The sequence below is a fragment of the Stereum hirsutum genome (genome assembly GCF_000264905.1).
Source record: "Stereum hirsutum FP-91666 SS1 unplaced genomic scaffold STEHIscaffold_6, whole genome shotgun sequence".
NCBI classification, from domain to species: domain Eukaryota; kingdom Fungi; phylum Basidiomycota; class Agaricomycetes; order Russulales; family Stereaceae; genus Stereum; species Stereum hirsutum.
This window is the reverse complement of record NW_006763136.1, coordinates 1,670,912-1,697,252: the sequence shown is the minus strand read 5'-3', so window position 1 is coordinate 1,697,252 and position 26,341 is coordinate 1,670,912. Positions and strand designations below refer to the sequence as shown.

Here is a 26,341-nt window from a genome sequence, read left to right as displayed (position 1 = left end):
TCGCTAAGGGCATGCATAGACGAAAGAATGAGATCCAATGAAAGATGAGTAGAGACTGATAACGACGTCAAAATGATCCCAGCGTTGTCGAGGAAGAGTGTAATACCAATTCCAAGGACAAGCGAGGGAGAAGAGCTAAATTTGTACAGATGTTTGTGGGGTTGAGGCGGTGGAAAGGCGATGCGTGGTGACTTTGAGCGAGGTATGGCATACGGGATAGCCTACGGCCATCCTTCTGTAGTAATTTCACCGCGCGATCATAGACCTCCTCTCCCTAGTGTTCCTCGTACCCTGTCCACCAATGATAACCGCAACCCAACCAAACACGGCGAGAACGACATTCAAAACCCACGCCGGATCGGCTCCGACCCTCGCCAATGCGCCCAGCATACCAGTTCCATTAATCGAGGAAGGGCCGAGTTGCATGGCAAGCGCAAAATCGAGAACGTGGCGCTCGCGTTCTTCAGGGTTCTGTCCCTGGGAAGCATTCCGGCGGGCAGCGTGGAGGTCGAGTTGATGGCGGGGTGGGGTGGAGGTTAAGACTGGAGTCTTGGGGGTGGGTGTTGCCGTATTCGTGAGTGGCGCAGGGGCAGAGGCGGGTGAGATAGCGGGGAGTTCTGGATCGGTGTCTGCTGCGGCGGCGGCGGCGGCGAGTTCGCGTAGTAATGCTTTGGATGTTCCGCGGCTGAGACTGGACGGGGGTGTGGTTGTGGTCTTCAGGTTCAAGTTGAGATTTGAGAGCGAGTGTTGTCGACGGAGTTCGGCGTGCGTGTCTTTGCGCGCGAGTTCAGACCAACGGGGGAGAGGAGATGCCGTGGGGGACATGTTGCTTGGAGGCAGAACGGGGTGATTGAGAGCAGGTGTGGAGTCGAGGGCGTCCATGTAGTCGGCATCGTCACCAACGGAAGAGGCTGAGTCGATGTCCACATCATTCTTCTCCGACAACACCTCAGGCTCAGGACGTAGAATCACAACACGATTTTTCTCCACATCTTTCTCGTTGAGAACCAGCTTCTCCACGACACCACCGCAATTGCCTTCGTCATCCTCGTCACCGTCGGTACCGGGAAGAGAAATACGGCCTTCGGGATCCTTCATCAAACCCCAAGCGGCATCGGAGCGCAACAGGCCACGGGCACAGGAGATCGAATAGAGCGCGGCGCCTATGCATGAAACGATCAGGAGAGCCAATGCGGAGGATGCGACAGCGGTGGTAATGGTGGGGTCGTCGAAGAGAGACGACGTGTCGACGGGGGATTCGTCAGAGTTCTCTTCCTGGACAGCGACTTCAGACGGCTCCTCGGCGAGACTGAACTTCGCCTCCGGTTCAGGTGTTTCGACCAGTGTGGTGTCGAACTCAGATTCAAATTCTGAAGCGGGTAAGGATATCTCGGTGTCGCTGGGAGTAACGGTCCAGTCCTGGCCGTCGACATCATCCATCTTCTGGCTCAGTTGGGCCACATCTACGCCACCCTTCTCTGCAGCTACGGCGTCAAGCAGCATCTGCCTCAATCGTTTCTCGTCCTCGCTCATCTCTCTATCCTCTTCGAGGTCACCGAGAGGAAGTAAAGCTTTGATGGCATCGCTGTCGAGAGCAGCGAGGTAGGACTGCTGCTGTTCGGGAGAGATGAATTGGATGTTGTAGTCGCCGTTAGTTTGAGCGGAGAGGTCTACGTCGGAGTTGGAGTCCCTAAATAACATGTTGACATCAATTTAAATTATGACGAGATATGATAGTAGGTACTAACTTCGTGCGTAGCTCGAAGAGAGCCTGCACGGCGCTCTGCACGTCGGCGGGAGGAGCATAGCTGCTACGACGAAAGAAAAATGGATAGACACACCACGATATTAAGCGAGACTAATTTAGAGCCTTCTCCATATATTGAGGGAGAGGAGAGGGCTCACTCGGAATTGTTTGGGTCGTAGTCGTGGCTGTCAGGAATAACAGGGCGAGCGGTCACGACCAGCGCAAGGAGGGAGACAGAGGCGAGGACGGTGAGAGTCATCGCTGTCAAAAACTGATAATAAAGAGTATCGCAAGGGAAGAGAGAATGTCAAAGACAAACTTCGGTTCAGAGGACAAGAGCGGCGGGCATGCCAGCGAGCGAACAGGCGTAAGTCCTCGAGGTTGATGCGTGCAACAAAACTCAAAGCGGCGGGGCGCTGACAGCCAGGCATCACGCGGCCGCTGGGTACGTGGCGTGGTTTTCTCTCCCGCTCTTGGTCGTTCCATCCGACTGTCTCTCGCAAAATTCACATATATTCAAGCAACATATCGTCGAGGGACCTAGAAGGTCGCAAGAAGAAGGGCAGGAACCAAGTCGTGTTTGGACTGTCATTCGACCGCGTTTGTTCGCAACCTTGAGAGACAGCAACGAAGTTGATCGCGGGTTCAGATGCGGCGTGTTTTCCACGTGGGCTGCCTTTCCTGGAAAGGGTGGCGGAGTGGCGCCACAGAATAGTTGAATGCGGCTAATTGAAACGGTCTCTTCTTTACAGTCACCCAACAGTCGACTTGGTCGAGGATACAATGGCGAGGAGGTCCACACTGTCACCAGCGAAGCCTGCGTTTGCCCCTCCAAGTGACCCAGCGACGTATAGCGACCTTCTCTTGTTCGAGAACCGACTGAAAGGGAACGCGCTCTCCCTCAACCGTCGAAAGTCGCGCTACCAGTGTGCGTTTCCCTTCGACGTGCGTCTCTTCTCAGTCTACCGCCAGATTTGTCTGACATTTCCTTCAGTCTTTCTAGCTCAGCTCATACTTGTCATCTGCTTCCTGCTGTCAGAAGTTCTTCTACAGACCTCCTTTCTCATCATACCCTACAAGCTCGTCCTGTGCTATGTCTTTCCCGAGGTGTATCCCTCCACCGCGGACGTTGATGCTCAACTTCACCCTTATTTTACCTCCGGGTTACTCTTCGTTGCTGTCACCACACTCGTTCTCTTCCTGGCTACAGGGGTTTACGCAGAGAAGATAGGCTACGCTAACCGGTGCGTTCTCATATCACTCCTATTAACCTGAACCACCCTGAACAAGAATATTAGCTATGTGCCACACGCGAACCGTGCTCTCCGGAGCTTCAACATGTTCCTAAATATGCGCACTGCACCCCGAAGGTCAACCTTGAACCCACTCTCCTACCTCTTCGCCCGCCCTCCACCCACCCCAACACCCCCAAGCCGTCCATCCTCTCGATCTCCGACGCCTTCGGGCACTCCCGCAGGCACACCAAATAGACGCACCCCGTCTCCATCCCCCTCTCCAGGTCGGCGAACACCCACGCCTACCCGACAACCGCGTACTTCAGATCCGCAACTAAGTCTGAATCCGGTGACGTCCAATATCGGTACGACCAACATCCCTGCGCTGCCTATACCAACGATTCCACCAACGACAAACCCACGAGGCGAACTCATTTTCTCTTCTCGAGTGGACCGTACCTTTCGGGATGGTTATGCGAAGTATAGAGCTGCTTTTGAGCGGAGACGGGAGCAGAGGGAGAGAGAAGCGTGGGAGAAGACATGGGTGGGATGGATGAGCACCGCAAGGGTTTGGCCATGGAACTGGAGGAGGTCAGGAATTATCGCTGAGAAAGGACTTGAAGGTGGCGGGGCAGGGGGCGCTGGAAGTAGTACGCCGACGAGTAGGGCTGCGTCGCTGAGAGAGAAGGGAGAACTGGGTGTGGGCGGATCACCGAGCAGGACGGGATCGGCTCGTGGGCGAGGACAGAGGACAGGCGGAGACAATACCACCCCCACCTCTTCGCGTCGTTCAACTCCCGTGCCCCCGTCCCCAGCGTCTTCTCTTCCATCAGCGCAGCAGGCGCACGCTTTGGGAGCTACGTCGAGGCCACCACCGGGGTATCTTTGACTTTGGAGGTGGAATGAGCAGGTGCATACGGAGGCTCATTGGTGTATGACAGATTGGGGGACTTGTTCGTTGTAGATATAGACGTTATGAAAGAAACGATTGACTGGCTAGGTAATGTACATTGTATTCGCTGCTGCTAATTTACACGATTTTATTGGGCTTCCACGGCATGGGCCTTCTATGTTCTGATGCACTTTGTCTGTGCCCCCAGGCACCTACTGTATCCGTTTCTAGTACCTCCGTCTCGTCACTTTCTTCTTGACATGGATGCACCGTACGAAACATAGCGCTCTACATACGTATGGTTTGCGTATGGTTCGTCACACTGCACGACCATTCAACTGAACATGAAACCTTTACCAGTTAAGTGGCAGCCTCCTGGTGCTTAATCGAATTCAATCTTTGTGGGACGACGGATGAGTACCTGTGCTAGATTCTCAAAAAGGGGTTGTCCGGATTGGGCCACACCAATGTTCTGCCGCCACGCCACCGGAAAAGGTGATGACGCCCCACGCGTGGCTGCTTTGAGTACTCTACCGCGAACCGCGACAATCTTGGCAACAGTAATATGGCCAGCCTCATAGCCATCCTCGACCTCAAGGGAAAACCTCTCATCCAACGCTCATACAGAGACGATGTACCAGCATCTCATATCGAACGTTTTCTGCCTCTTGTTCTCGACATAGAAGAGGAAGGGCAACAGGTTACCCCATGTTTCTCTAACCAAGGCGTCAACTTCATGCACATCCGCCATTCCAATCTATATCGTGCGTCCTGTATCTTCTGTCTTGTGTGTATCGACTTATGGATGGTTCTGGTTGTGGTGGACTTGGATTTGGACAGTGCTTGCACTGAGCAGACGAAACTCGAACGTGGCGGAGGTCATCTTATTCCTACACCGACTGTCCCAGGTCCTCATCGAATACTTCAAAGAACTCGAGGAAGAATCGATTCGGGATAACTTCGTCATCATATACGAGCTCATGGACGAGATGATGGATTTCGGATACCCACAAACAACGGAGAGCAAGATCCTGCAAGAGTGTGTCTTTCTCGCGGCTTGTGGTTCTGCGCGCGCGTCCTCACGCTCTACAGATACATCACACAAGAATCGCACAAGTTGGAGATACAAGTACGGCCGCCGATGGCAGTTACGAACGCGGTATCATGGCGGTCAGAGGGTATTCGGTACAGGAAGAATGAAGTGTTCCTTGATGTCATCGAATCTGTTAACTTGCTTGTGAGTGTCGTTCATCTATCTCCTATTCTGTGTGTTCGGCATGGCGAAATGCAACATGACTTCCCTTTCTTTCGTCCACCCTCGTCATGTTGGTGCCTTGTGGTATCTGAGAACTGACTCGCTGCGTGTTTCGTACATAGGTCAATGCGAACGGGAATGTTGTTCGTTCTGAAATCTTGGGTGCAGTCAAAATGAAGTGCTACCTCTCCGGTATGCCAGAGTTACGGCTTGGTCTCAACGACAAAGTCATGTTCGAAACAACTGGGAGAAGTACGCCCCGTTCGCTCTTATACATCATATAATACACTGACCATCCTCTTCAGCGTCTCGAGGGAAATCCATCGAACTCGAAGACGTCAAATTCCATCAATGTGTCCGCCTGTCACGCTTCGAAAACGACCGCACCATCTCCTTCATCCCACCCGACGGCGAATTCGAACTCATGTCCTACCGATTATCCCAAACCGTCAAACCGCTGGTGTGGGTGGAAGCCGCCGTGGAGAATCATAAGGGCTCGAGGGTGGAGTACATGGTGAAGGTCAAGGCGCATTTCAAACGGCGCAGTACGGCCAATAATGTGGAGATTTATGTGCCCGTTCCCGATGATGCTGATAGTCCCAAATTCAGGGTTCGTCCTATTTCGCGATGTCGTTGCTGCTGGTCGAGATGGTGCTGACTCGCTATGCAGACATCTACGGGTTCAGTGACGTATGCGCCAGACAAGTCAGCGTTCGTCTGGAAGATCAAACAGCTCGCAGGCGCGAAGGAGTTCCTCATGCGGGCACATTTCGGCCTACCATCAGTAAAATCAGGTGCGGTCGCTATTCCCCCAGCTGGAAATCCTGATATTCCCTAACGCCTATCCATATTCTACCACTTTTTCGGCTTTTGCAGAGGCCGATGTCGAGAAACGCGCCCCCATCACTGTCAAATTCGAGATACCCTACTTCACCGTCAGCGGTATCCAGGTCCGATACCTCAAGATCGTGGAGAAGTCTGGGTACCAAGCCCTGCCATGGGTCCGATATATCACGCAGAATGGTGACGACTACAGGTCCGTGCGCTATTTTTATTCGACTGATTGCGTCCTGACGATACCTGTTTTGTCACAGTCTGCGGACGGCGCTCGAGAAAGGCAGCGCCCCGATTGTACCGATGTAGTATTCGTTGTGTCAGTGGACTTTTGTTGTGGAGGCTGTGTTGCCCTTGTTTTTTTTCTCTGTGTTGTCGACGTGTTGAATGAGTGTTTAACGTATACGTTTGCTGGAAGATGGGTGTGGTTAGGATTTTGTGTGGTATTTATTGTAACTTCATAGATCACCGAACCAGGAATGTGAGTGCAGGTGTCGACTAATCTTCTTCAGAAATTCGTCAATAGACAGGATTCGCCCGGGGTGCTGACCGTTGAAGCTTGAAGCTTGACGTTGAAGAGCCACGCTGCCGTATTATGTGCCACTGCTACGTAACTTACGTATCACCGGCCTTTGTGGTGAGGCTCACGACGCGGCGACATCGTCTTCCTCAACGTGCGCTTGCACTTCCCCACCATCTCTATCTCCCGTTCTTGCAATCGTCTTCGGCGCTGATTGCGAACGCTACTTTCTCATGGATTATTATACTCAAGCAGCAGGACCGTCTCCAGTATCGTACGAGCCTTTCAGCTTAGGCGGACACGCTCCCGAACTCGACGTGAAATGGACCAGCATCGTAGCAGACCCGTCTAACGCAAAACGAGTGATCGACATCTATGATGTTGAGCCAGTAGAAGGCTCCGTCAATCGGCGTGGGGACTCGTACCTCGCAAGTTTCTCGAATTACTAGTTTGTTAATATTCTGATGCGTTCTCACAAAATATCTGTGTTTTCGTTCTTTAGGACCTTCCCGCTGCGCTCATCGCTATAGACAAGGTGGCAGAATCGGGTGGTCGCATATGGGAAAACCTCGTACGCGCCGGGATTCTCGACAAAATCTGCGAGTGTGTCGAAGGAAAGCGCAAGGCTTACGACTGTCCGCCACACCTCATTACGAAACCTGGTTTCTCGGACCTCAGAGACAGAGTAAGTGTTATTCTCCCTAACGCATAGCTCTTCTTTCATCCAACTGGCCCTTACACTAAAATTGATTCGCGCCCTTCGCTCAGTTACATGCAAGCTACTATATTGCTATGCGAACACTGGTGCTCGCAGCGACGAGGCTCACTCGACCTCCCAAGCCCGATGGAGTTTTGTTGCTGAAGGCTTTGCGACAGCACTGGCACGCAATGATGAAACGTGTAAGGCTCAGTCTCTGCCCATGAAGTGCTGATCTGCATTGACATAGGTGCACTGTCAGTTATGGAACGAGCCAGAAACCACTCTGGAACGTACACGCCTGCATGTTGACATGCGAACCTTAGTAGGCTTTCTATTAGGTCACGTCAACAAGACGGATCCGACTTTTAGAAAGGTGCGTCTCCTAGTAGTTGGCTCGCCGCCTGTTTTTGGAGCCTAGTGAGCTTACCTATTATTGCTGGTGACGGCAACCAGGTCATTACCAACAACAAAGATGACTTGACTATCGCCGTCGCGGTCCGCTACTGGATGAGTTCCACGACCGCGTTGGATCAAATGATTCTGTTCAAAACACTCACAGAGATAGCCAAAAGCGACATCGTCAGAGACGGGATACGCATGTACGAAGAGCCCGTCTTACCTTCTATCTTGCCATCTATCGCCAAAGGCGCCTCCAGAAACGATGGCCACAGCTTTGATCATTTTGTGGAAAAGCTTGCCTCGAGTCTGGTCGTCTTGAAAGATGAAGATGCTTTTCATGCCATCAGCATAATATTTCACATACATGGCACGTCTCCTAGAGTTAGCGAGTACCCCGACTTCATACGCGCGTTGATACATTCAGAATCGTTGTGGCTAGCTCTCTTTGGTTTGCTTAAGAAAATTCCTTCAGACTCGTCTGCGGGACTTCCAGGGTCCAAAATTTTCGATCAAAATCGTATCACGTTCAGCAATATTCTGGACCTCGCCACCCTCACCCTGGCTCTCGTGGTAGACTACTCACCCCATAGTCTTGAACCACTCTTGCGGCAATGGGCTTCGCTGTCAGAACTGTGGGACGCTCTCGACAGGTTACTACCAGTCTACGTCTCAACTCCTTCTATTGCAGGTCTGTGCCTCAACCACTTTACACAGCTTCAGTGACTTGCTGATATCTATGTGCCTCCCTGTCTTAGCGACAATCATGTTTTTGTTTGAACAGCTCCGCGGCCTGAGCGAGCGCATCCCTTCTATATACCCAGCCCTTCGCTCTCAGCTTCCACGTCCTCGCTCTCTTCGAGCACTCTTTGATGCCTCGTTTTCGGGGTCGGAACATCCGACCCCTCCGAGGATCATCACTGTCTCGATGGTCACTATCGGCCCGACGCTTCCCAGGGATATCAACTCCATCGGATTCTGTGGTCTCAAAGGCTGGGTCTCCCTCGAGCGGCTCCAGCATGCCTGCGGTGTTCATCGTCAATGCATGAGAAGAGGGTGTACGAACCGATGGACGGCTCGATGCAAGGCTTGTCGGAACACACAATATTGTGGCGCGGAATGTCAGAAACGGTGTGTATCTGTGATGAATATTACGCACTCTTCCCCCCTAAAATTAATTCTCTTGTATAGTGACTGGAAAGAGCATCGGTTAATTTGCGGACTCTTCATGGATTATGAGGACAGCTCTTTGGATGATGGCGATCTTGCAGTTCTTACTGTCCCGTTGCGATACCAGAACAACGCTTAGCGTTGTCGGGCTAGTACTGCCTCGTCCTTATGCGGTTTGAATAATTGGCCACCCATAAAATGTGACAATGCAGACCAACATCCACTGTTCGAAAATAGTGTTGATATCCATAACTATATAAAAATATAGATCATGCCGGTCGAAGCTCTGAAGACTTCTACTACTTACATATAGATCCAATGAAGGAAGGAAGGAAGGAAGGAAGGTGTTGTGGCGAACTTGGTGCCGCAGCATAAATGTCGCACGCCGCCACACCTAGACAAATTCTGTCAACGACATTGCTGTTACGCGATAGGTCACGCTTGAGACACACCAACACGGCGTGCTCCATTGCCTATAACGCGTTGAATAGACTCTTCCAGTAAACCTACCTAGGTCGTAACATCTACATAGCGCGACAAATCACCCCTCGGTCAATCTATCCTGATGCCAAACCAAGAAACGCCACAATACATAGGATTAGAGTCGGACTCGGAACCTCTGGAGCCCTTTGAACTGTATAACGCCCTGGAGGCGACAACACCTCAAAGCGACGACGAGCTCATAGCGAAGTGGGCCAATGTTTTCTCTACCTATGATATTCAGCGCGGCCTCAGTATATTTGACCTCGAACCGGCAATTGGCTCGAGCAACCGCTATGGAGACACTTGTCGAGTCCGTTTATTCATCTATCGCTGCGCTGATTCGCGAACTGACAGCTTTTGATGCTCCTCATAGGATATACCTTTTGTGATTCGCGGCATAAGACAAATAGCTGTATCTGATCAGCCAAAGGATCCCTATTGGTGGATGCTTGTGAAAGCTGGGATCATCGAAAAACTGTGCGAGTGTGTCTCAGGACGACGAAAAACATTCAATTACCCATCTTGGAGCACTGTGCCTGCTCTCAAAACCGATGGCGGGTTTAGCGAAGTAAGTACATCATCACAAGTCGATTGGTATTGTACTATCGCTAAACCGCTTGAACTTGACAGGTGCATGCTACCTATTTTATCCCATTAGAGATTATCACACACTGTGTCAAGGATCTCAAACGCCCTTTGGACGCTACAGGGAGGAAGGTTCTTTCTACTATAGGCGCTCACTGGCCAGCCATGATGGAGCGCGTGAGTGCCCTGACGTTTTCATCGATGGACTATGGCTGACTCGATCCTTCCAGCTATGGTCAGAACCGGAGACGACTCTGGATCCTATACCCTTCCACATCCCCGAAAGGGCTGTTATTGGATCCTTGATATGCTGGATTCACGAAGTGGACCCATCATTTCGTGATGTATGCTACTCGGAGCGTTCGCTTGGCAGATCTCAGGCTGACCATGATCTCACGACCATAGGTCATCAACAACAGCCGGCCTGAACTTACTGTTGCTCTAATCACTCGGTCCTGGATGCACTCGATCCATGAGCCCGACCATAGCAGCTTTTACCAGGCAATGTCCCGGTTACACTCTCTTGGAGTCAGCGGAGCACGGGTGGGCCCCTCTAACACCAACATCCCTCCTCGCGTCATTCGAGCGATTGTTAAAGGTGCAGCATACAGCAGTAGTCCAAGTTGTGCCTTTGATCGCTTCATCGAGAATGCCGTCAAGGGATTGAAGTCTTTCCCGACTATACTAGCCGCAGGGGCCGCCGACTCCCTATACGATCTGCTTGCAGCTTGTCCTATGATAGACGAACGCAACCAGCTGCTTCGCGCCCTAATCAAATCGAGCACCTTGTGGACTACACTCTTTGATTTACTCTACGAATCCATCACGGAATCACAAAAGGCGAACAAGACCGTATACGCCTTTGTGAGCTCTGTTGACTTCGCCAATGTCGTGCTCTCGGCCTCCTCTGTGGGCAGCCTGAGCCGCAAGGAAATCAAACCCCATGCTATGTTTTTGGTCTCTTCTTCTACCCTGTGGAACGCCCTGGATACATTGTTGGTGATGCATGCTTCTACCACGCCTATTACTAGTACGTGAAGGCGAGTTCATAACTCCGAGTTATACTTATCTGACCATTAGTGTTCCGTGATAGTGTCCATCATGTTGCTTTACGAGCAAATACGTACTCTGAGCGGTGTATATCCTTCGATCGCGTCACGCCTTAGGCTACAACTCCCTCGCCCACGATCTCTCAGAGCTCTGTTCGACGCATCATTCTCCGCCCCGGGGCATCCCACACCTCCTAGAATCATCACCAAGGCCATGGTTACACCCCACGAAGATAAATTCGAGGAAGAAGTCAGATCTGTCTCCTTCTGTGGGCTGAAGGCTTGGGTAATGCTCGAGCGACTGCAACAGACCTGTGGGGTGCATCGCCAGTGCATGCGGAGAGGATGCTCCGAGCGCTGGACATATCGGTGTAAAGCCTGTATGAGTACCCAGTATTGTGGGCGCGAGTGCCAGAGATTGTGAGTCTGTTTCAAACGGGTTTAATTACTTGGTAGCTGACACTGATGATTTCGTCGTGATAATATGAAGGGATTGGACTGAGCACCGGTTGGTTTGTGGATTGTATCTCGACTACGATCACCCGTCTCTGGGTCCCGACGATCTTGCCGTACTTACTGTCCCTTTACGTTACCAGACCAACGCATCGTAGAGCCAGGGGCCACGTGTTTGCTTCGCCACCACCCATGCATTTAGATTGTAGACTGCATGGCGCGATGCCTTCACGCCTCCAGATTCTGATCGACTTCCGCCTGCATCTACAGTGCTATTATATATAACCAGAAATTGACCAGGTCCAATTGGACGCACAAGACTGTTGGCTATGAGCTACCTTTGACACCAATGTCGCATTCATCTAATGGAGGGTTCCCTGCCTCCAGATCAGGTTCGCCAGCTACCCTCGTCTTCCTCACTTGCTCTCCACTTCGCCTCCTTTCCCCTGACGACGACGGTCCGCTCGGAGGGTGGAGCATCTCCGTCGTTCGTCCCAATACCCCCGCTACAGACTCCTGGATCTCTTCCAATGGTGGCCTTCCCTTCCACCACCATATGACAAAAAGAAGAAGACCAAGCAATCCGGTTATTTGGACGGCGAACTTGATTACGCTCCATAAGAGACCGAGGGCGATGCCGAAGGGGTAGCCGATGATGTTGAATGTAAAGTAGAGGATGAGGAGAATGTTGAGGATTCCGACGCGTAATGGGTATGTGGATGACGGAGAGGACGAAATTGGAGGCCTTGGTGTAGTTGCGATGATGTGAAGGTCGTCATGCTCGGACGGTATAAGTTCCAAAGTTAGGAGAGGAGTGAGGTACGACGGATTTTTGCCAGGGGTCATTTGATCCTTATGGTGGGAAGGTATTTGGTAAGTAGAAACCTTACAAGCTCGGTGAAGCGAGAAAAAAAAAAATTGAACACGACATGTCTAAGAACCACGACGAGGGCTCGCGAATCGAGACCGACCGCCTTGTAAGGTATGTGTGGGACTGGTATCATGATGCGCGCGTACTTACCCACTGAGCAGTAGCTGGCCAGACCTCGACTCTACCCTGTCCATGCCGCACGCGCAGCGGCAGATCGATGCTCTCTTCATGGATCTGCCAGAATAGAAGGGTCGCATCCGCCACAGGGAACCAAGGAGCATTGATCCCATCGAGGTTTCCCATTCGAGCTGGGCCGTAAATCTCCTTGGACGAGAGAGTTATAATCCCATCCTGTGTGTGTTGTCCGAAGTCAAGAGAGACATTATGATAAGGTGAAAACTTGAGACTGGGGGGTGGCGAAGAGATTGAAAAGTCTAGGCTGAAGTATTCCCGACCGTGGCGTCGAGCAAGGACGACAGGAGGTGAATTGTCCCAGAAGGGGAAGAAGTCGTTTAAGCTTTTACATATATATGAGTGAGTAGAGACTACGTGGGGTATAAAAGATAGTATAACTCACGCGTAGACCCGAGTAAGAACGTTGCCTGATTGGAGAGTGTATGTGGGGAATGTGACACCGTCGTCAGTCAAATAAGGCGAGGAGGGAAGCGCAAACCACGCAACAACGAGGACTGTGTGTACATAAGTTGGCATTTATTAGTTTGACTATATATGAAGAGTACACTGAACTTCACTCGCAGAGAAGAATAACCACTAACAGCGGTAGCGCCCGCAGTGCCAGAATGCGTAGGACTCTGGTATTCATTTCGACGCCCAGTGTACTCAGAATACTCCAGCAATGTCGCCAAAGTAGAAGATATACTGGGGGACCAGATAGAGTACTGGAAGACAAAGAAATTATGTGTAACCTTGGTCCAGCAGAGGGTACACAAAGGGCAAGTGAATCGTAACGCGAAGGCGAGCGCTACTGTAGCCACGAGCTGGCAAATTGCACGGACGATTGGACGGCCAAGCTTCGCGTTTGACTAGGTCTCGTTAGTAAACAAAGATATGGATCCCATAAGAACGTTGAAGTTCTCTTGTTGTGGTTTCAGTCCGCTGAGTATGAGCCGTGATCGAGTCATACCCAATCCTGCCGACTGTGTTCGTCGGCCACGGATCAGTGCATTTTCAAACTCAGCGAAGATAAGATAACGCGTGCTTGGGCATAAATTATCATCGGAATTCTCGAGCGCACCAGGCCAATGACTTCACGAAACCTGTCCTTGTTCCAGACGCTACGCGCTGTTGCTCGTCGTCCTCAAGCCAGACCAGTGCTCAGGTCGCCATCTAGTTTGTTTCCTCAAACGCGTCCGTCACGACTATGCGTAAACTCCTCGAGCACTCGGCACCTCTTCTCGCGAACTTTTCATTCCAGTCATGGTGCGCTCCTTCCCGCTTTCGTTCCGGACAGAACCTTGACAGAAAACTATGGATAGTCTCATGGCATGAGGGAATTGATCGGCCAGAACCTGGAACTGGGTGCGTTACATTGTATCTTCTGTTTGCGATCGCTTTGCCTGACAGAACCCACACCGGACGTATAATTCAGCATCAAACTACATTTCAAGGATTCGAAAGGTCAACTTATCAAAACAGTCGAGGCCAATGAAGGCGATGATATACTTTCAATAGCGCATGAGTATGACATAGACCTTGAAGGTGCGTCCCGCAGCTTCCAGATCGCACTTCACACCCTGAATTAGTTTTTCTATTCGTAGGTGCATGTGAGGGCTCTGTGGCATGCTCAACCTGCCATGTTATTCTCGACCCGGATCAATACGACATCCTTCCAGAACCCGAAGATGACGAGAATGACATGTTGGACATGGCTTTCGGATTGACAGACACCAGTCGGTTAGGCTGTCAAGTCCATGTCACGAAGGACTTGGATGGAATGACAGTTACTTTACCATCTGCGACAAGGAACATGTTTGTTGATGGTGAGTAACCTTGCTTATATTGATGTGATCCCTGTCCTACAGCGAAATTGTGTTACATGTAGGCAAAAAAGCATCCCATTGACGGCCGACCGTTACCAGCTTGCACTACTGTTCTGTTACCTCTAAATTATGGGCCTCCTTTAATCGACACGTGCATCCCTACTCCGTATCTCTGTGCTCTTGACCAAATGCTTTCTACCTCGCTGTCTTCCTCGGCCGTACACGACGCATGTCCTCTGCTTCTAGAATCTACATCATTAACGGCCTTGGGCCACCTACATATCGTTTTTTGGTACAGACTTTCTGCACTATTCTGTGCGAGTCATGGATCTCATCCTGTGAACTTCACGAGAGGTTAAGCTGACTCGACAGGACCGGTCTATATCGGCCATTCCGCTGTTCGGCTTACGAACGCTGACGTAGGCTACTCCGTCTGTGAGTCTCTTCCGAATTCATTGTCATGTATCTTATATCAGAACGCGAGTCGCCCAGGTGTTTTCTTCTATCAGGTGCAGTGCGTCACAAGCTGGTAGTGCCAACTTGAACCGAGCTGTCCAACGTCGGCCACTTGCCTGGACAGTGTGGCGACATCGAGTACTTATGAGTGGCGCAAGTATGAAGAGAATTAGGATTGCCTAGAACCCGCGATTGATGAGACGCATTGCAACCGTGGAGTCGGCAGCTTTCTGACACAGTCTATGCTTACTACGACTATGCCGTCAATCTGCCTCGACATGAATTCTAGCGCAAGTCCGGCTCTGTAAGTAGGTGGGGGTGAAACACGCCTCAGTAGAAGCATGCCTTATGTTAACGCGATGTGAGCGGCAGGCGTTTGTCAGCGCTCTTTCTCCTCATCCACCATCTCAACACTTTTCAGCTCTCGCACTCATAGATGAACTCCTTCATATACTCATTCCATCACTCCGCTGTCCCTCGTCTGAAGTTCGCAGAGACACCTGAATTTGACTTTGTCGTTGTGGGCGGAGGTCCTGCAGGATGTGCGCTTGCAACAAGACTCGCAGAAGCTGGCCATCATAGCGTGCTTCTTATCGAGCAAGGCACGACGTAGGCACCTTTCTGTTGATCTCTTTGCTTCGCTGAATCGTCTCTTGTGTAGTATAGAGCAAGATCCTGAATTGCGTATCTCCAGCGAGCTCCCGCTGCAGACCAACTCGCTTCACTTCACCAATTTTGATGCCCAGTACCGCAGTTCTGCTGATGAACCTATCACTCGACGAGCTATTGATATCAACAGTGGTGCGTACCGAATAGGTCCACTTTCATTGAAACTAGCTCAGTCATCTTCTACGCGTTTAGGTAAAGTCTTGGGCGGATCCACTTGTATAAACTACTGTATATGGACCCGTGGACCGAAAGGTGATCACCTGTCCCACATAATGATAGCAGCTCTATCTAACCGTCCCGGCAGACGATTACGATCTGTGGGCAGAGCTGGTCGACAATCGTGCGTTTTCTTGGGAAGGGATCTCCTACATCTTCGATCGAGTATGTTTGTTTTACTCGCTCTATGTTGTAGGATATATATGCTCATTGACCTACTTCATGTAGGTGGAAACATCTTCGCGGTCGTCAAATCCTATATCTGTCAGGACTATCTCTCAGTCTCAGCGATCTAACCCTTGGTCAGAAGTCGCTGCAGCCTCCTACGAGCAGTCCGGGCATAGGCGTCTGCCCAACATCAACGGCGGCGATATGTTGGGGTACTCGGAGCTTGCAGAGAGTGTGGATGCAGAGGGCAATAGGTCGTCAGCGAACGAGTACATTCGCAAATTTAAACAACACATGGTCCAGGAGAAATCCTCGAAGGGGCGCCTTGAGATATGGACGGCGTTGAAGGTGGAGAAGGTTATCACAGAGTGCGCTCAGGACAAAGAGGGAAGTGTAATTAATAGGTGCGTTGGGGTGCAGACCAGTTTTGGCGTTATTCGGGCACGAAAGGAAGTGGTGAGTGGGATCGTCTCCGATGACCTGCACATTAAATTCATCATGCATCATCAGATCCTCACGGCCGGTGCAATTCAGAGCCCGTACTTGCTACTCTCGTATGCTTTTTCTTACTTCGTTATCCGCAACTCATCGTACGAGTAGCCGAGTATAGTTCCGGTATTGGCCCCTCAGACCATCTCACCGAGCACGGTCTCGAGGTTATCCACGATTCCCCGTCCGTTGGCCAACACTTGTGGGATCATCCCGTAAGTCTTGTAGTGTTATTTTCCATCCCACTATATCTGACACAGGGCGCATAGCTTATTGATGTCACGTACGCTCTACCTGGTTTTTTGTGAGTGCATCCACGCACGCCCGTCTAACACGATCAATGTAGGTTCCGTTTGAACAAACAGAGTCGAGGAGACACCGCGGAGGACCTTTTCAATCTTATGACTATGGAACGCCATATGGATGACTGGGTCAACGACTCGAAAGGGCTAATGAGTGGTCTATATTCCTTCCTGTTTATCGTCGTGCCGTATTACATGCTTATCTAAAACCACAGGGCTTCCGTACGAATGGATTGGTCTTACAAATGCCCAGTCCCAAATTGAAGCTACTTTGACGAGACAAAACCACGTGGGTCAAAGATACGAGTCTACATACAGGATGTGCTAACCTGGGGTCTAACAGGAGCTGACGCCTATGGAGGGACGTGTGCTCCTTCGGTCCACAGTCCCTCACTTCGAGAACTTTTTGATGTACGGCCATGGTCTGACCTTCGCCCAAGATCCACGGAAGACATCGTACATGTCCGTCGCCACAGTCCTCCTAGCTCCACGATCAAGAGGCTCCATTACACTCTCTTCATCTACCTCGAGGGACGGGAGTCAAGTCTCGGAACCTAAAATTGTATTAAACCAGTTGAAGGAACAAGTTGATCAAGATGTCATGGTGGCTGCTGTCGAGAAGGCATATGATATTTTTAGTACGGATGCATGGGCAGAATATCTTGAGCCTCAGAGTAAGCCGACGCGCGAAGAGACGATGAACCTCTTGAAACAAACAATGCGTACTCGTTCGTGTCCATGTTTCGATTTCATAGGACGGACTCAGTCTTACGAGTTGATATCGTCTAGTGTGGCACTTAGGAGGAACGTGTTCAATGACCACCAAGTATGCTCAAGGTGTCGTCGATAATGAACTACGAGTTCAGGGGATAGAAGGACTGCGAGTGGCAGGCATGTCGCTATCATCACGAACCGTACCGGGACACTGACGCGCTCTTCCTTCTCCAGATACGAGCGTCATACCATTCCCCCTGGCCTGCCATACGCAGGCGGTAGCGTATGCTCTGGGCGAACTGGTGCGCTATTCAGACCTGACCTCACGAGCATCGCTGATAAGTAGAATTTCAGGGCGCTCAATTCATTCTTCAAGACCATTCTGTCATTCAAGCGAGGCTTTGAGTCGTTGAAGGGTATTTTGCTCTCTCGGTGTATCATTACAGACTGCGAACCGGATGTGCAGCCTTCCCTGCCTACATTTTCGCCGGTACAGGCTGCATCTTGTTCAAGAGAGCCGAAGCAACTACTCTTCCCGTCTTCTTGTCTGTCATCTGTCGTCAACACAAGATGTAATATGAGTATATTTCGCAATATAAACATTGAAGCATGTAAACGAACCTCGCATCGTGCGGCCATGATCCTACTGCCAAGGGCGATAGAATTGCTCTCTATTCGCAAGCATGTACCACTGAGACAACGAAATGAGACCTCGTTCTTTCTTGTTCTTCACTGTGCTGTAAAGCAACTTACATAGGTGCGGGAGAGTGATATGAGATGCTCAACCCCTGAGTGACACCGACTCCGTTGACATCTTGTAGGAAACCAAGGACGAGTAATGGTGTGCTTCCACAACTATCATAATAGTCATAAGTATGGTAAATGCAGAAGGTGACATTGGGATCAGAACACCTACTTGTCAGCCAAGTATGCAATGCATCCTCCATGCAACATCCCGGCTCCGTTGACCATACCTAGATATCACGGCCCAGTATAAACCCCAGAATTGAATCAGCTTGCGAGAAGGCATGTCACCCTGAACGTCCCGTGAGCACGACACCTACTCTTCGTCACAATCGCCTCCCAGACCGTCGTACAATCCACCTTCTCTTTCCCCGCCACAAGCCTCTTCTTACTCACCCTCACCTCCTTAAACCTAGCCTGCCTCCCTGCCGCAGCGGCAAAACAGTCGTCGTCACCTATACCGTAAGCCACAAAAGTATTCTGAACAAGCTGTTTGATTTCATTTGAGACATTGCCTTCGACGTGGGAGATGTCGCCACTTTTGGGCAGAGCGTACGGGTCGATCCAGGGTTTCTGTTTTGGAACAGACTTCATGTCTACATCGACTGATTGGCTCAGCGTGGCTCCGGAAGTAGATGGGGGAATTGAAGGCATAGGAGACAGGATATAGCAGTAGTCGTCTGAGATGTGATGAGAGCGAATAAGCGTTTACTGCTGTTTGGCGGGTGGGAAGAAGAGCTCGACTTATAATACGCAAGCACAAGTTGCCGGCACTGGCGGCTGTGAGAACTCAAAAAGGAGAGGCTTCATACCGGCATATGGGCGTGCCCGGGTTCAATGGATTCTAAAAACATCAGCTCCCAAGCCTCACAAGACCCTACAGAGCGTGTTCTTCGGTGTTGCTGAGATAGGAGCATGAGTCAAGCGGCGATGTTTGCAGAAAGAAACGATCCTGAGGTCAACGCGAGTGGCAACGGTAGACCCCAGTGTGGCGTGGGAATACATATCATTGTTTCCCCACAACGATCGCACGTGTTTTAGGAGACAGCCATGACGCAACCAATGCTTCAATTCGTTCCCCGTTCCGAGACCTCTTGGAAGACTTGGGAGCCTTTGGGAGCGCTCCTCTCCGAAATTTCTCGAAATTTCTCAGTGGGTGAGGGAGCCCAGATTCCTTATCTAGTGCACGAAAACAATGGTGAGAACTGTGTTCCTATCTCGCTAGTGAACTGATGGCAGTGCAAGACTCGGACTCGGGCTGACAGAGCGGAGCGTCCGAATGACGAAGATCGTGTCGATCCCGCTTTTCCAAACAAATTTACTCTATAAAAGATCCCAAGCACCACTGTTCCTCCTCTCTCCCAACCTTCACTATCACCCGCTAGGTAGATCAACACCCGAACACCACAGACTCTTACCTTGAAGCCTTCGCACCATGACCAAGAGCATCCTTTTCGTGTTCACTTCGTGCAATAAGACTCTTACCGGAAACGAAACCGTATGTGTCTCGGGCTGTTTTTTTTTTTTCTAAAAAAACTGGCCGTGGTCGTGTCTGACACTTCACTGATGCTTTGCAGGGATGGTACCTTCCCGAAGCTGCCCATCCATACTACACTCTCGCTCCTGATTTCGAGATCGATTTCGCGGCTCCAAAAGGCCCAAATCCCCCTGTCGATGCTGTCTCTGTTCAGGTCAGGACCCTACATTGACAGATGATGATTGCTTTCGATTGACATAACGGATGGCGTTTCCAGATGTTCAAAGATGACGAGAGCCAGAAGTTCCTCACCGATCCGAAAGTGCAGTCGCTTTTTGCAAACGCGAAGGCTCTCAAGGATGTGAACTACGAGAACTATGCCGCGATCTTCTACGTTGGCGGCCATGGTCCCGTCATTGATCTTGCTTCTGATCCAGTCAACATCGAGCTTGCCTCCAAGGTCAGTCGGGCTGCCTAACTTGGTCGAACAGCCTGTTGATGTACTATTGTTAGTTCTACCAATCTGGCAAGATCGTATCCGCCGTTTGCCATGGACCCGCAGCACTTGTCGGTGTCAAGGGTACTGATGGCAAGAATATCTTCGCTGGAAAGAAAGCCACTGCTTTCACCCGCGCCGAGGAGGAGCAGGTCGGGAAGGTCAAGGCACGTCTCCGAACCCGTCAGTGCCCATCGTGATCAGTTCGCTCACTGTCATTGCGTGTAGGATATCCCCTTCGTCCCAGAAGATAAGATGGTAGAACTTGGTGCGGTCTTTGAGAAGGCCAGCGAACCCTGGGGTGTAAGTTATACTTGTTTCTCAGACTCCTGCATGCTCATGCTTCATGCTGATAAGCACAACGTCTACAGGTCAAAGTTTCCGTTGACGGTACCCTTCTCACTGGGCAGAACCCGGCTTCTGCGAAGCCCCTGGGCGAGCTCATCGCTCAGACCTTGAAATCGCAAGCTTAAACTATGTCAAGGTTGTAGCGAAGAGCAAAAGAGAAGTGTCCTTTGGACGTGTATCCATATATTGTATATTATTAGTGTCTGAATGATTATTAGCTTCCGATATTTTTTGCGATGAAGCCGTCCGCTTTTATGTTCACTTCCCACTGAAATGAACTACTAAATACTGCCAAAAATATGATTGTACGCAGTCGTAGACCCCGTGAACTTGCAAGACAGAGAAACCTGAAAGCTAGTAAATTCGTAACCAAAACCATGCCAATAATGATGTGAGGGTACTCTATGCACAGATATGTAGTATGGTGCGCAATCAAAGTGAGGTATGAGCCGAGTCATCCAAGATCGTAAAGTGCAGACGTTGTGGGAGGGATCGCGATGTATGTCATAGTGAGAGATGTTTGATATATAGGATGATGTGTCGCCGGTCAGTAGTGAGTCAAGCCATGCTAACGAACAGAGCACAAATAACACAAGAATTCAAAGACAAGAAAACAGAACATCAAAGAGCTGGACGCAACAAACGCCCCTCTGGATCATCATTCCAGCCGTATGTCGCCATAGAAAGCGTTCACCGCAGCGATAAAATCCCACTTCCAGTTGTCCCGCCCCTGCCCTCCATACTCGTGCTACTGGACGTCTTGCTCTTCTTCGTCGACGAGGGGACGTCCCAGATCCTCCAAAACTTAAGATTCTCATCTCCAGCACCCGTGCAAACCATGTCTCCGTCGGGGCCGATGCAGCTGAACAGCACTCTGCTATCGTGAGCGTCTCGGATTTCTGCGACTTTCTCAAGTGAAGGGTATGCGTGGACCATGACGCTGTTGGTAGGATATCCGTGGGTAGTGAGGAATTCTTTCTTATGAGGCGACCATTGGATGGATGTGACTTGAGAAGAAGTCTTGAGGGTGTGTAGACGGGCGCCGGTGGTACTGTTCCAGATGTTCACAGAGGCATCGTTGGTACCACCCCCAGAGGCCAAAAGGGAAGGCTGCCATGGACACCAAGCAATAGCCTGCAAAACAAATAACCGTCAGCCAAAGCCGAACAGAGGTGAAGAGGCGAGCCGTACCTTGACAGCTGCTGTGTGGTTTCGCTTCGTCCACTTCGCCACGCCCCTCGATCCCTCATTCACATCGCCTATCCTACCATCCCAGATGTTCACGACATTGTCGTTCCCGCCGCTCGCTAATAACTCCCCATCGTGCCTCCACTTCAGCCCGCACACCTCTCCCGTGTGACCGATAAGTTCCATGACCTTGTGTCTCGCAATACGCACATCGTGATGCCATATACTTCCGTCGCCACAACCCGACGTCAAAACATGTCCGTTCCAGCTCAACGTCCCGATCTGACCCTGATGACCTCCCATGGTCCTCAACTTCTGAGCCGCCTCAACGTCCCACAGCTCGACCTCACCCTCACCATTCCCTACACCCAGAAAGTTTCCATCTGCCGAGAACTCCACGGCAGAGATGTACGTGTTCTCGTCGACCTCGCCCACTTGGACGACCTCTCCTGTAGCGGACTTCCAGACGTACACGGCCTCGGCCAGGGCGACCGCCACAGTGTTCAGACAACTCCAGCTCAAGAGGTTCAGATAAAAGTCGTCCACCATGCCCGGTGCATCCAGGACGCGCTCGGGCTGTTGGGCTATCTTTCGGGTTTTGTTCGTCTTAGTACCGGTTGAGGTAGTGAGAGCTCCTGGACGAGCGTAAAGTGGGCGTGCGAATTCGCGTTGTTGGGAGAGGGTGGTGTCGGAGGGAGCGGGAGGTGCCTCGTGGTAGGATAGCACGCGTTTGTTGACGGGGACACCAGTGGCGGCTACGAGACGGGCGGTGTGGCCTGGTGAGGCGGACTGAGGATTGAGACTCATCATGTCAAGTCGAGCCGCGACATCGGAATCTGTGTCGCGGGTGGTGATGAAGCGATCAGGAGCATCGCGCTACGAAGAGACAGAGCAGTCAGTACATTTTGGAGGACGTGATGAGATTATAGGAGAAAGGATGCTTCAACCCATCGCGCGCAAATGTCACGGGGTATCCAGCAAATATGTCCACGAATATTTTAAAAGCCTCTTCCATACAGACTGCACAAAAATGTACGATTGAATGATGATGCCACTGAGCCGATACTTACGCGTAGCCCGGCAGGTGTTGACTTGGAACGCTTGATCTCTTTCCTGGGAGGTGGAGCCTGACCCTTGGACATCACATCCAGCTTTGACTCGACCCCTCCCTTCCTCACCACCCCCGTCCCTGCCTGCTTCTGCAACGACTCTGAAATCTGAAGCCCTCCGGATGTAGCTCTCTTGACTGGACTAGCTGCGCGTGAGGCTGGTCGCGAGGTAGGACGCGAAGACCCACGAGTTGAAGTAGCCCGGGGACGCGTTACAAAAGGATTAGATGCACCACCAGTTGATGGTGGGGCATATTTGGTTGGCCTAGTGTTCTTATTAGCAGGTGTGGAGACGTTGATGTTGGAGATGCCAGAGATGATAGAAGGCGTTAGCGGTGTTTTGGAGGCGGCGTCGGATTTCGCGCGATGACGAGCGGGTGTCCTTGGATTGAAAGACATGAGTGTTCCTTTAGAGTGTGTTTTCGGGGTCTTAGATACTCTAGTACCAGAGAAATGAGGAGACGCGCTAGAGGGGAGTCGGAGAGGAGGGAGGACAGATGTCGCGTGCGGTAAACGAGCTGAAGAACGCGCCGATCCAACGTGCTTTGAACTTGCACACGTCACGTGACCGAGACGCGTCGCGCAGATCTGTTGTGGCCGGCCGGTTGTCGGAAACTCGAGTCCATGATGTCGCGTAAACACAGACCGACCATTACAACCCTTGAGCAAGATATACAGGATTACGGATCATACGATTGCGACAATGAACGGTTTCATGACAGTAAACTTCTACGGTAAACTTGGCAGTCACACATCTCTACCACCATGATTTCGCCCGAGATTCATTGTGCTTTGAGTTTGGACTTAGATGTGGCCAATGATACGGAGAGGTGTGTAAGGCTCCTCAAGGTACTTTATGTCTTCTTCAGAGAGTTTGACATCGAATGCACCTGAGAAATAATGGGATGAATATCAATGTAAGTTTTGCAGCCGAACAGTATACATACCCAGCAGGTCCTCCAGCTTCTCGAGTGAGGTCGTGCCAATGATGGGCGCAGAGACAACTATTTTATCCACACAAGACGTCAGCACAGTTCCTAGTTAAACAAAAATAGAGACGGACCATCTTTCGCCATAGTCCAAGCCAAAGCCACTTGTGGCATCGTTGCACCATGCTTCTTCGCCAGTTCCTCCACTCTGCTTGATTCGTCAGACTTTCTGTTTAAAGAACGTACAAGGCAGATGAATACACACCTGCGAACGATGTCTTTTCCGCCAGTACCATCTGCAAGATATGCATCAGGCTTCAAGAGCTGGTCACCGGTGGCCCTGGCTGTCTTCTCTGCATCGATGGGACGTGTGACTGCGCCGCGAGCAAGAGGACTCCAGGGGATGGAGCCGACGCCGAAATGCTGTTGGCGTGACGGGTCAGTCAATCGGTCAGTCAGTCATGGCATGACATGACATGAATTTCTTACCTTGAGAGTGGGCATCATTTCCCGCTCTTCTTCACGGTAAACAACGTTGTAATGGTTCTGCATCGCAATGAAGGGCGTGAGGTTGTGTGTGATCGCGTAGTCTAGGTACTCGCATGTCAGTAAAGTCGCATCACGAGAAGCAACTTATTTGCGCACTCTGCATGGCATGGACTAAGTATGAGTCGAGTTGTCAGTCCAACGCCTTCCGCTTGACAGATAGGGAAAAACCCACACTGGTAGGCATAGCAAGAGCTCATGCCGATATAGCGAACATAGCCTGCCTTCACGATATCATGCAGTGCCTGCATCGTCTCCTCGATAGGCGTATTATAATCGAAGCGATGGCACCAGTACAAGTCGATGTAATCCAGCTGGAGGCGCTCCAAACTGGCCTTGACGGAAGCGAATATATTCTTTCTGCTCAGGCCATACTGATTGACGTAGCCGTCGGCGTCCAATTGTGCTGGGGCACGGCGTTGGACTGGCGTGCTGGGGGTGCGACCGACGACAGCACAAAGCTGGAAACGGCGACGAGTATGTATGATCAGCTCAGTTGATTTCAAGAATCAGTCGAAAATGAGCACCTTTGTCATGACCACTATTTCTTCTCGCGGAAGATTCAATTGCTTGATTGCCTTTCCGAGGATGACTTCACTCAGTCCATTGGAGTAAACCTACATACATACCGAAGAAGATATCGATTAGCGCTTGAATTTATATATTCAGGAATAAATCGTGAATTACGTTCGATGTATCGAAAGATTGGATTCCTGCGTCATAGCTAAACACAGTGAGTATATTCAGAAAACTGGACACTTGTAAATGACATGGCTGTATTGCGTACGCAGCCTTGATGTGCTTGATGGCCTCTTCCTCTTCAAGGACCCATGGAGACCACTCAGGAGAACCATAGCTCATACAGCCCAAGACGAGCTTAGAAACTGATTCAAAAAGTATTCGCATCAGTATGCTCACGGAAGCTCCCAGTAAACTAAGAAAACTTACCTTTGAGACCCGAATTTCCCACACGAACTGTGAAATTGCATAGACGTCGTTCAGCCAGCCATATATCAGGTCTCCGTATAGGTACGAATCAAAGGGAATCATAGCTTACCGTACGGAACGCGACGATTAGCCATGAAGACTGTAGTAGAAAGTGGGAGCAAGCAAAGGAAGATGATGGGAGAAGTGAAGATGAGAACCACGATGATCACGGTATATATACCCTGACAAACATCCCTACTGAGGGAAGACACGCTGTGAACTCGCTGATAGAGTGTGGATAGCTCTAGCTGGTGTGGGTCATAACCTCGAGGAACAACCGCATCCCGCCGCAACCTCAGAAGACCGACGGAGTAGCAGCCCCTGTTCACCCACTGCTCATCCGTTCTGTTCACAGTAAGTATTAGTGAATACTTCTTGATGCACATCCACAACACTGACATTGGTAATGAAAAAGACCGGAGGTCAACTAAAATAAAGATTGATCATCGCACCAGCCCAACTGAAGATAGAGACTCCTGGCTATTTTGCTTACAGGAGACTGCTCCGAGGAAGACTGAACTCGAGACATCCACATTAAATCCGGTGTGATAACGCTGGTGTCGTCACGATCATGAACGCAACGCGTTCCAATTGGGCTGGAGGGGCATGATGCTTGAGAAGTCGACAGATGTATCTTCAGACTTCAATGGTTCTGGACCTTTGCACCCGTCGAATCACTTACTACATGCCCCGAGCACTCTGAAAAATGTACATTAGAATGATGTCGAGGTAGGGTGACTTGGCGTTTTACGCTGAGGCCTGAATGATTCGGAGCGGATAGACGTACTGCGAATCTCACTCTTCTGTTGCTCGGCGCCAGCAGAGCTGAAAGACCCCCGGAGCCTCCAGACGATGGTCCACTGTGCCACAGCAAGTCGGCTAAGAACTCCGGAAACTCCGAGACTCGCAGGTCTGCTCCGGTAGATTCAATAGTAAACAGTCGTCGTGGCGAGACATGAACCTATGAAAGGCTTGTGAATAAACAAACAAGATGTTTAGTAGTTTTGCTATGATCACCGTGAAAATCAACTTCCATGAACGTCTCCGAAGCGACACGGGTGCGTCCGAGCGCTTATTGCAACACGGACAAAGGCGGAACTTGATTCGGAGACGCCACGCCACTCGCGCCACCCTGTGTTGACACTCGATGGCCATAAGGATTGGAACCGGTGAGTCGTCTGCACACTGTTGCATTTACACCACCTACCGGTTGCTGTGGCGTCATGCTCAGGATCAACAATGGCCGTAGAACCAAAAAAAGAATTAGATCCAATATTATATCACCCGAATGAAGAAAAGGAAAAGGCAACACA

The 26,341-nt window shown here is 50.7% G+C and overlaps 13 protein-coding genes across 13 annotated transcripts; 8 read left to right on the top strand and 5 right to left on the bottom strand.

Annotated features, from left to right (window-relative positions):
* Positions 1 to 246: 246 nt before the first annotated feature.
* Positions 247 to 2,006, bottom strand: STEHIDRAFT_110710 (uncharacterized protein; the record flags this gene model as incomplete). The annotated part of the gene is made up of 3 exons (XM_007303680.1): positions 247 to 1,690; positions 1,749 to 1,811; positions 1,906 to 2,006. 3 exons carry the CDS (start codon positions 2,004 to 2,006, stop codon positions 247 to 249), a joined length of 1,608 nt encoding a protein of 535 aa, XP_007303742.1.
* A 505-nt stretch (positions 2,007 to 2,511) lies between these two features.
* STEHIDRAFT_121122 (uncharacterized protein) lies at positions 2,512 to 4,019 on the top strand. The gene is made up of 3 exons (XM_007303679.1): positions 2,512 to 2,675; positions 2,742 to 2,991; positions 3,046 to 4,019. The coding sequence occupies exons 1-3, from the start codon at positions 2,531 to 2,533 to the stop codon at positions 3,869 to 3,871; spliced, it is 1,221 nt and encodes a 406-aa protein (XP_007303741.1). The 5' UTR covers positions 2,512 to 2,530; the 3' UTR covers positions 3,872 to 4,019.
* Positions 4,020 to 4,416: 397 nt separating this feature from the next.
* Positions 4,417 to 6,500, top strand: STEHIDRAFT_78476 (clathrin adaptor mu subunit). The gene is made up of 8 exons (XM_007303236.1): positions 4,417 to 4,638; positions 4,715 to 4,913; positions 4,967 to 5,111; positions 5,252 to 5,381; positions 5,435 to 5,739; positions 5,800 to 5,923; positions 6,006 to 6,165; positions 6,224 to 6,500. Exons 1-8 carry the CDS (start codon positions 4,440 to 4,442, stop codon positions 6,270 to 6,272), a joined length of 1,311 nt encoding a protein of 436 aa, XP_007303298.1. The 5' UTR covers positions 4,417 to 4,439; the 3' UTR covers positions 6,273 to 6,500.
* Positions 6,501 to 6,698: 198 nt separating this feature from the next.
* STEHIDRAFT_168233 (uncharacterized protein) lies at positions 6,699 to 8,888 on the top strand (the record flags this gene model as incomplete). Its single annotated transcript, XM_007303678.1, has 7 exons — positions 6,699 to 6,911; positions 6,986 to 7,168; positions 7,252 to 7,383; positions 7,443 to 7,556; positions 7,637 to 8,270; positions 8,338 to 8,710; positions 8,771 to 8,888. The coding sequence occupies exons 1-7, from the start codon at positions 6,717 to 6,719 to the stop codon at positions 8,886 to 8,888; spliced, it is 1,749 nt and encodes a 582-aa protein (XP_007303740.1). The 5' UTR covers positions 6,699 to 6,716.
* A 395-nt stretch (positions 8,889 to 9,283) lies between these two features.
* On the top strand, positions 9,284 to 11,562 carry STEHIDRAFT_168232 (uncharacterized protein). Its single transcript, XM_007303677.1, has 7 exons — positions 9,284 to 9,542; positions 9,606 to 9,800; positions 9,863 to 9,994; positions 10,048 to 10,161; positions 10,223 to 10,847; positions 10,911 to 11,286; positions 11,357 to 11,562. The coding sequence occupies exons 1-7, from the start codon at positions 9,315 to 9,317 to the stop codon at positions 11,475 to 11,477; spliced, it is 1,791 nt and encodes a 596-aa protein (XP_007303739.1). The 5' UTR covers positions 9,284 to 9,314; the 3' UTR covers positions 11,478 to 11,562.
* An 84-nt stretch (positions 11,563 to 11,646) lies between these two features.
* STEHIDRAFT_168231 (uncharacterized protein) lies at positions 11,647 to 13,305 on the bottom strand (the record flags this gene model as incomplete). The annotated part of the gene is made up of 4 exons (XM_007303676.1): positions 12,947 to 13,305; positions 12,768 to 12,879; positions 12,341 to 12,707; positions 11,647 to 12,171 (listed from the first exon to the last, which is right to left on the bottom strand). The coding sequence occupies exons 1-4, from the start codon at positions 13,011 to 13,013 to the stop codon at positions 11,647 to 11,649; spliced, it is 1,071 nt and encodes a 356-aa protein (XP_007303738.1). The 5' UTR covers positions 13,014 to 13,305.
* Positions 13,306 to 13,571: 266 nt separating this feature from the next.
* On the top strand, positions 13,572 to 14,198 carry STEHIDRAFT_55718 (ferredoxin; the record flags this gene model as incomplete). The annotated part of the gene is made up of 3 exons (XM_007303130.1): positions 13,572 to 13,729; positions 13,800 to 13,909; positions 13,969 to 14,198. 3 exons carry the CDS (start codon positions 13,572 to 13,574, stop codon positions 14,196 to 14,198), a joined length of 498 nt encoding a protein of 165 aa, XP_007303192.1.
* An 884-nt stretch (positions 14,199 to 15,082) lies between these two features.
* On the top strand, positions 15,083 to 17,609 carry STEHIDRAFT_130861 (alcohol oxidase; the record flags this gene model as incomplete). Its single annotated transcript, XM_007303675.1, has 13 exons — positions 15,083 to 15,255; positions 15,308 to 15,447; positions 15,508 to 15,567; positions 15,620 to 15,696; positions 15,760 to 16,155; positions 16,210 to 16,253; positions 16,310 to 16,417; positions 16,535 to 16,647; positions 16,706 to 16,779; positions 16,834 to 17,218; positions 17,280 to 17,381; positions 17,439 to 17,506; positions 17,559 to 17,609. The coding sequence occupies 13 exons, from the start codon at positions 15,083 to 15,085 to the stop codon at positions 17,607 to 17,609; spliced, it is 1,791 nt and encodes a 596-aa protein (XP_007303737.1).
* Positions 17,610 to 17,680: 71 nt separating this feature from the next.
* Positions 17,681 to 18,542, bottom strand: STEHIDRAFT_55633 (Thioesterase/thiol ester dehydrase-isomerase; the record flags this gene model as incomplete). Its single annotated transcript, XM_007303126.1, has 5 exons — positions 17,681 to 17,758; positions 17,826 to 17,895; positions 17,958 to 18,050; positions 18,121 to 18,178; positions 18,269 to 18,542. 5 exons carry the CDS (start codon positions 18,540 to 18,542, stop codon positions 17,681 to 17,683), a joined length of 573 nt encoding a protein of 190 aa, XP_007303188.1.
* Positions 18,543 to 19,157: 615 nt separating this feature from the next.
* Positions 19,158 to 20,548, top strand: STEHIDRAFT_96644 (class I glutamine amidotransferase-like protein). Its single transcript, XM_007303674.1, has 6 exons — positions 19,158 to 19,446; positions 19,526 to 19,639; positions 19,703 to 19,885; positions 19,939 to 20,088; positions 20,150 to 20,224; positions 20,293 to 20,548. Exons 1-6 carry the CDS (start codon positions 19,384 to 19,386, stop codon positions 20,392 to 20,394), a joined length of 687 nt encoding a protein of 228 aa, XP_007303736.1. The 5' UTR covers positions 19,158 to 19,383; the 3' UTR covers positions 20,395 to 20,548.
* A 147-nt stretch (positions 20,549 to 20,695) lies between these two features.
* Positions 20,696 to 22,965, bottom strand: STEHIDRAFT_96640 (WD40 repeat-like protein; the record flags this gene model as incomplete). Its single annotated transcript, XM_007303673.1, has 3 exons — positions 20,696 to 21,403; positions 21,461 to 22,333; positions 22,528 to 22,965. 3 exons carry the CDS (start codon positions 22,963 to 22,965, stop codon positions 20,960 to 20,962), a joined length of 1,755 nt encoding a protein of 584 aa, XP_007303735.1. The 3' UTR covers positions 20,696 to 20,959.
* Positions 22,966 to 23,229: 264 nt separating this feature from the next.
* On the bottom strand, positions 23,230 to 25,137 carry STEHIDRAFT_96638 (Aldo/keto reductase). Its single transcript, XM_007303672.1, has 12 exons — positions 25,099 to 25,137; positions 24,990 to 25,016; positions 24,829 to 24,925; positions 24,729 to 24,765; positions 24,569 to 24,658; positions 24,217 to 24,502; positions 24,141 to 24,155; positions 23,985 to 24,085; positions 23,761 to 23,918; positions 23,630 to 23,703; positions 23,514 to 23,570; positions 23,230 to 23,456 (listed from the first exon to the last, which is right to left on the bottom strand). Exons 1-12 carry the CDS (start codon positions 25,121 to 25,123, stop codon positions 23,371 to 23,373), a joined length of 1,053 nt encoding a protein of 350 aa, XP_007303734.1. The 5' UTR covers positions 25,124 to 25,137; the 3' UTR covers positions 23,230 to 23,370.
* A 117-nt stretch (positions 25,138 to 25,254) lies between these two features.
* Positions 25,255 to 25,990, top strand: STEHIDRAFT_121115 (uncharacterized protein; the record flags this gene model as incomplete). The annotated part of the gene is made up of 5 exons (XM_007303671.1): positions 25,255 to 25,373; positions 25,428 to 25,455; positions 25,522 to 25,640; positions 25,711 to 25,727; positions 25,816 to 25,990. Exons 3-5 carry the CDS (start codon positions 25,635 to 25,637, stop codon positions 25,985 to 25,987), a joined length of 195 nt encoding a protein of 64 aa, XP_007303733.1. The 5' UTR covers positions 25,255 to 25,373; positions 25,428 to 25,455; positions 25,522 to 25,634.
* Positions 25,991 to 26,341: the final 351 nt, after the last annotated feature.

What these genes read in the sequence shown, in the direction of transcription:
- STEHIDRAFT_168232 (XM_007303677.1), top strand. Translation starts at nt 9,315, where the DNA reads ATGCCAAACCAAGAAACGCCACAATACATAGGATTAGAGTCGGACTCG. An exon ending in GGCCAGCCATGATGGAGCGC is followed by an intron (nt 9,995 to 10,047) that starts GTGAGTGCCCTG and finishes CGATCCTTCCAG; the next exon opens with CTATGGTCAGAACCGGAGAC. An exon ending in TTCTACCACGCCTATTACTA is followed by an intron (nt 10,848 to 10,910) that starts GTACGTGAAGGC and finishes GTTCCGTGATAG; the next exon opens with TGTCCATCATGTTGCTTTAC.
- STEHIDRAFT_96644 (XM_007303674.1), top strand. Translation starts at nt 19,384, where the DNA reads ATGACCAAGAGCATCCTTTTCGTGTTCACTTCGTGCAATAAGACTCTT. An exon ending in ACATCGAGCTTGCCTCCAAG is followed by an intron (nt 19,886 to 19,938) that starts GTCAGTCGGGCT and finishes TACTATTGTTAG; the next exon opens with TTCTACCAATCTGGCAAGAT. An exon ending in AGGCCAGCGAACCCTGGGGT is followed by an intron (nt 20,225 to 20,292) that starts GTAAGTTATACT and finishes CAACGTCTACAG; the next exon opens with GTCAAAGTTTCCGTTGACGG.
- STEHIDRAFT_121122 (XM_007303679.1), top strand. Translation starts at nt 2,531, where the DNA reads ATGGCGAGGAGGTCCACACTGTCACCAGCGAAGCCTGCGTTTGCCCCT. An exon ending in TCGAAAGTCGCGCTACCAGT is followed by an intron (nt 2,676 to 2,741) that starts GTGCGTTTCCCT and finishes CATTTCCTTCAG; the next exon opens with TCTTTCTAGCTCAGCTCATA. An exon ending in AAGATAGGCTACGCTAACCG is followed by an intron (nt 2,992 to 3,045) that starts GTGCGTTCTCAT and finishes CAAGAATATTAG; the next exon opens with CTATGTGCCACACGCGAACC.
- STEHIDRAFT_96638 (XM_007303672.1), bottom strand. Translation starts at nt 25,123, where the DNA reads ATGGCTAATCGTCGCGTTCCGTACG. An exon ending in TAATCGTCGCGTTCCGTACG is followed by an intron (nt 25,017 to 25,098) that starts GTAAGCTATGAT and finishes GCAATTTCACAG; the next exon opens with TTCGTGTGGGAAATTCGGGT. An exon ending in GGAAAAGACATCGTTCGCAG is followed by an intron (nt 23,704 to 23,760) that starts GTGTGTATTCAT and finishes CGAATCAAGCAG; the next exon opens with AGTGGAGGAACTGGCGAAGA.
- STEHIDRAFT_78476 (XM_007303236.1), top strand. Translation starts at nt 4,440, where the DNA reads ATGGCCAGCCTCATAGCCATCCTCGACCTCAAGGGAAAACCTCTCATC. An exon ending in TCGAATCTGTTAACTTGCTT is followed by an intron (nt 5,112 to 5,251) that starts GTGAGTGTCGTT and finishes TTTCGTACATAG; the next exon opens with GTCAATGCGAACGGGAATGT. An exon ending in GTTCGAAACAACTGGGAGAA is followed by an intron (nt 5,382 to 5,434) that starts GTACGCCCCGTT and finishes CATCCTCTTCAG; the next exon opens with CGTCTCGAGGGAAATCCATC.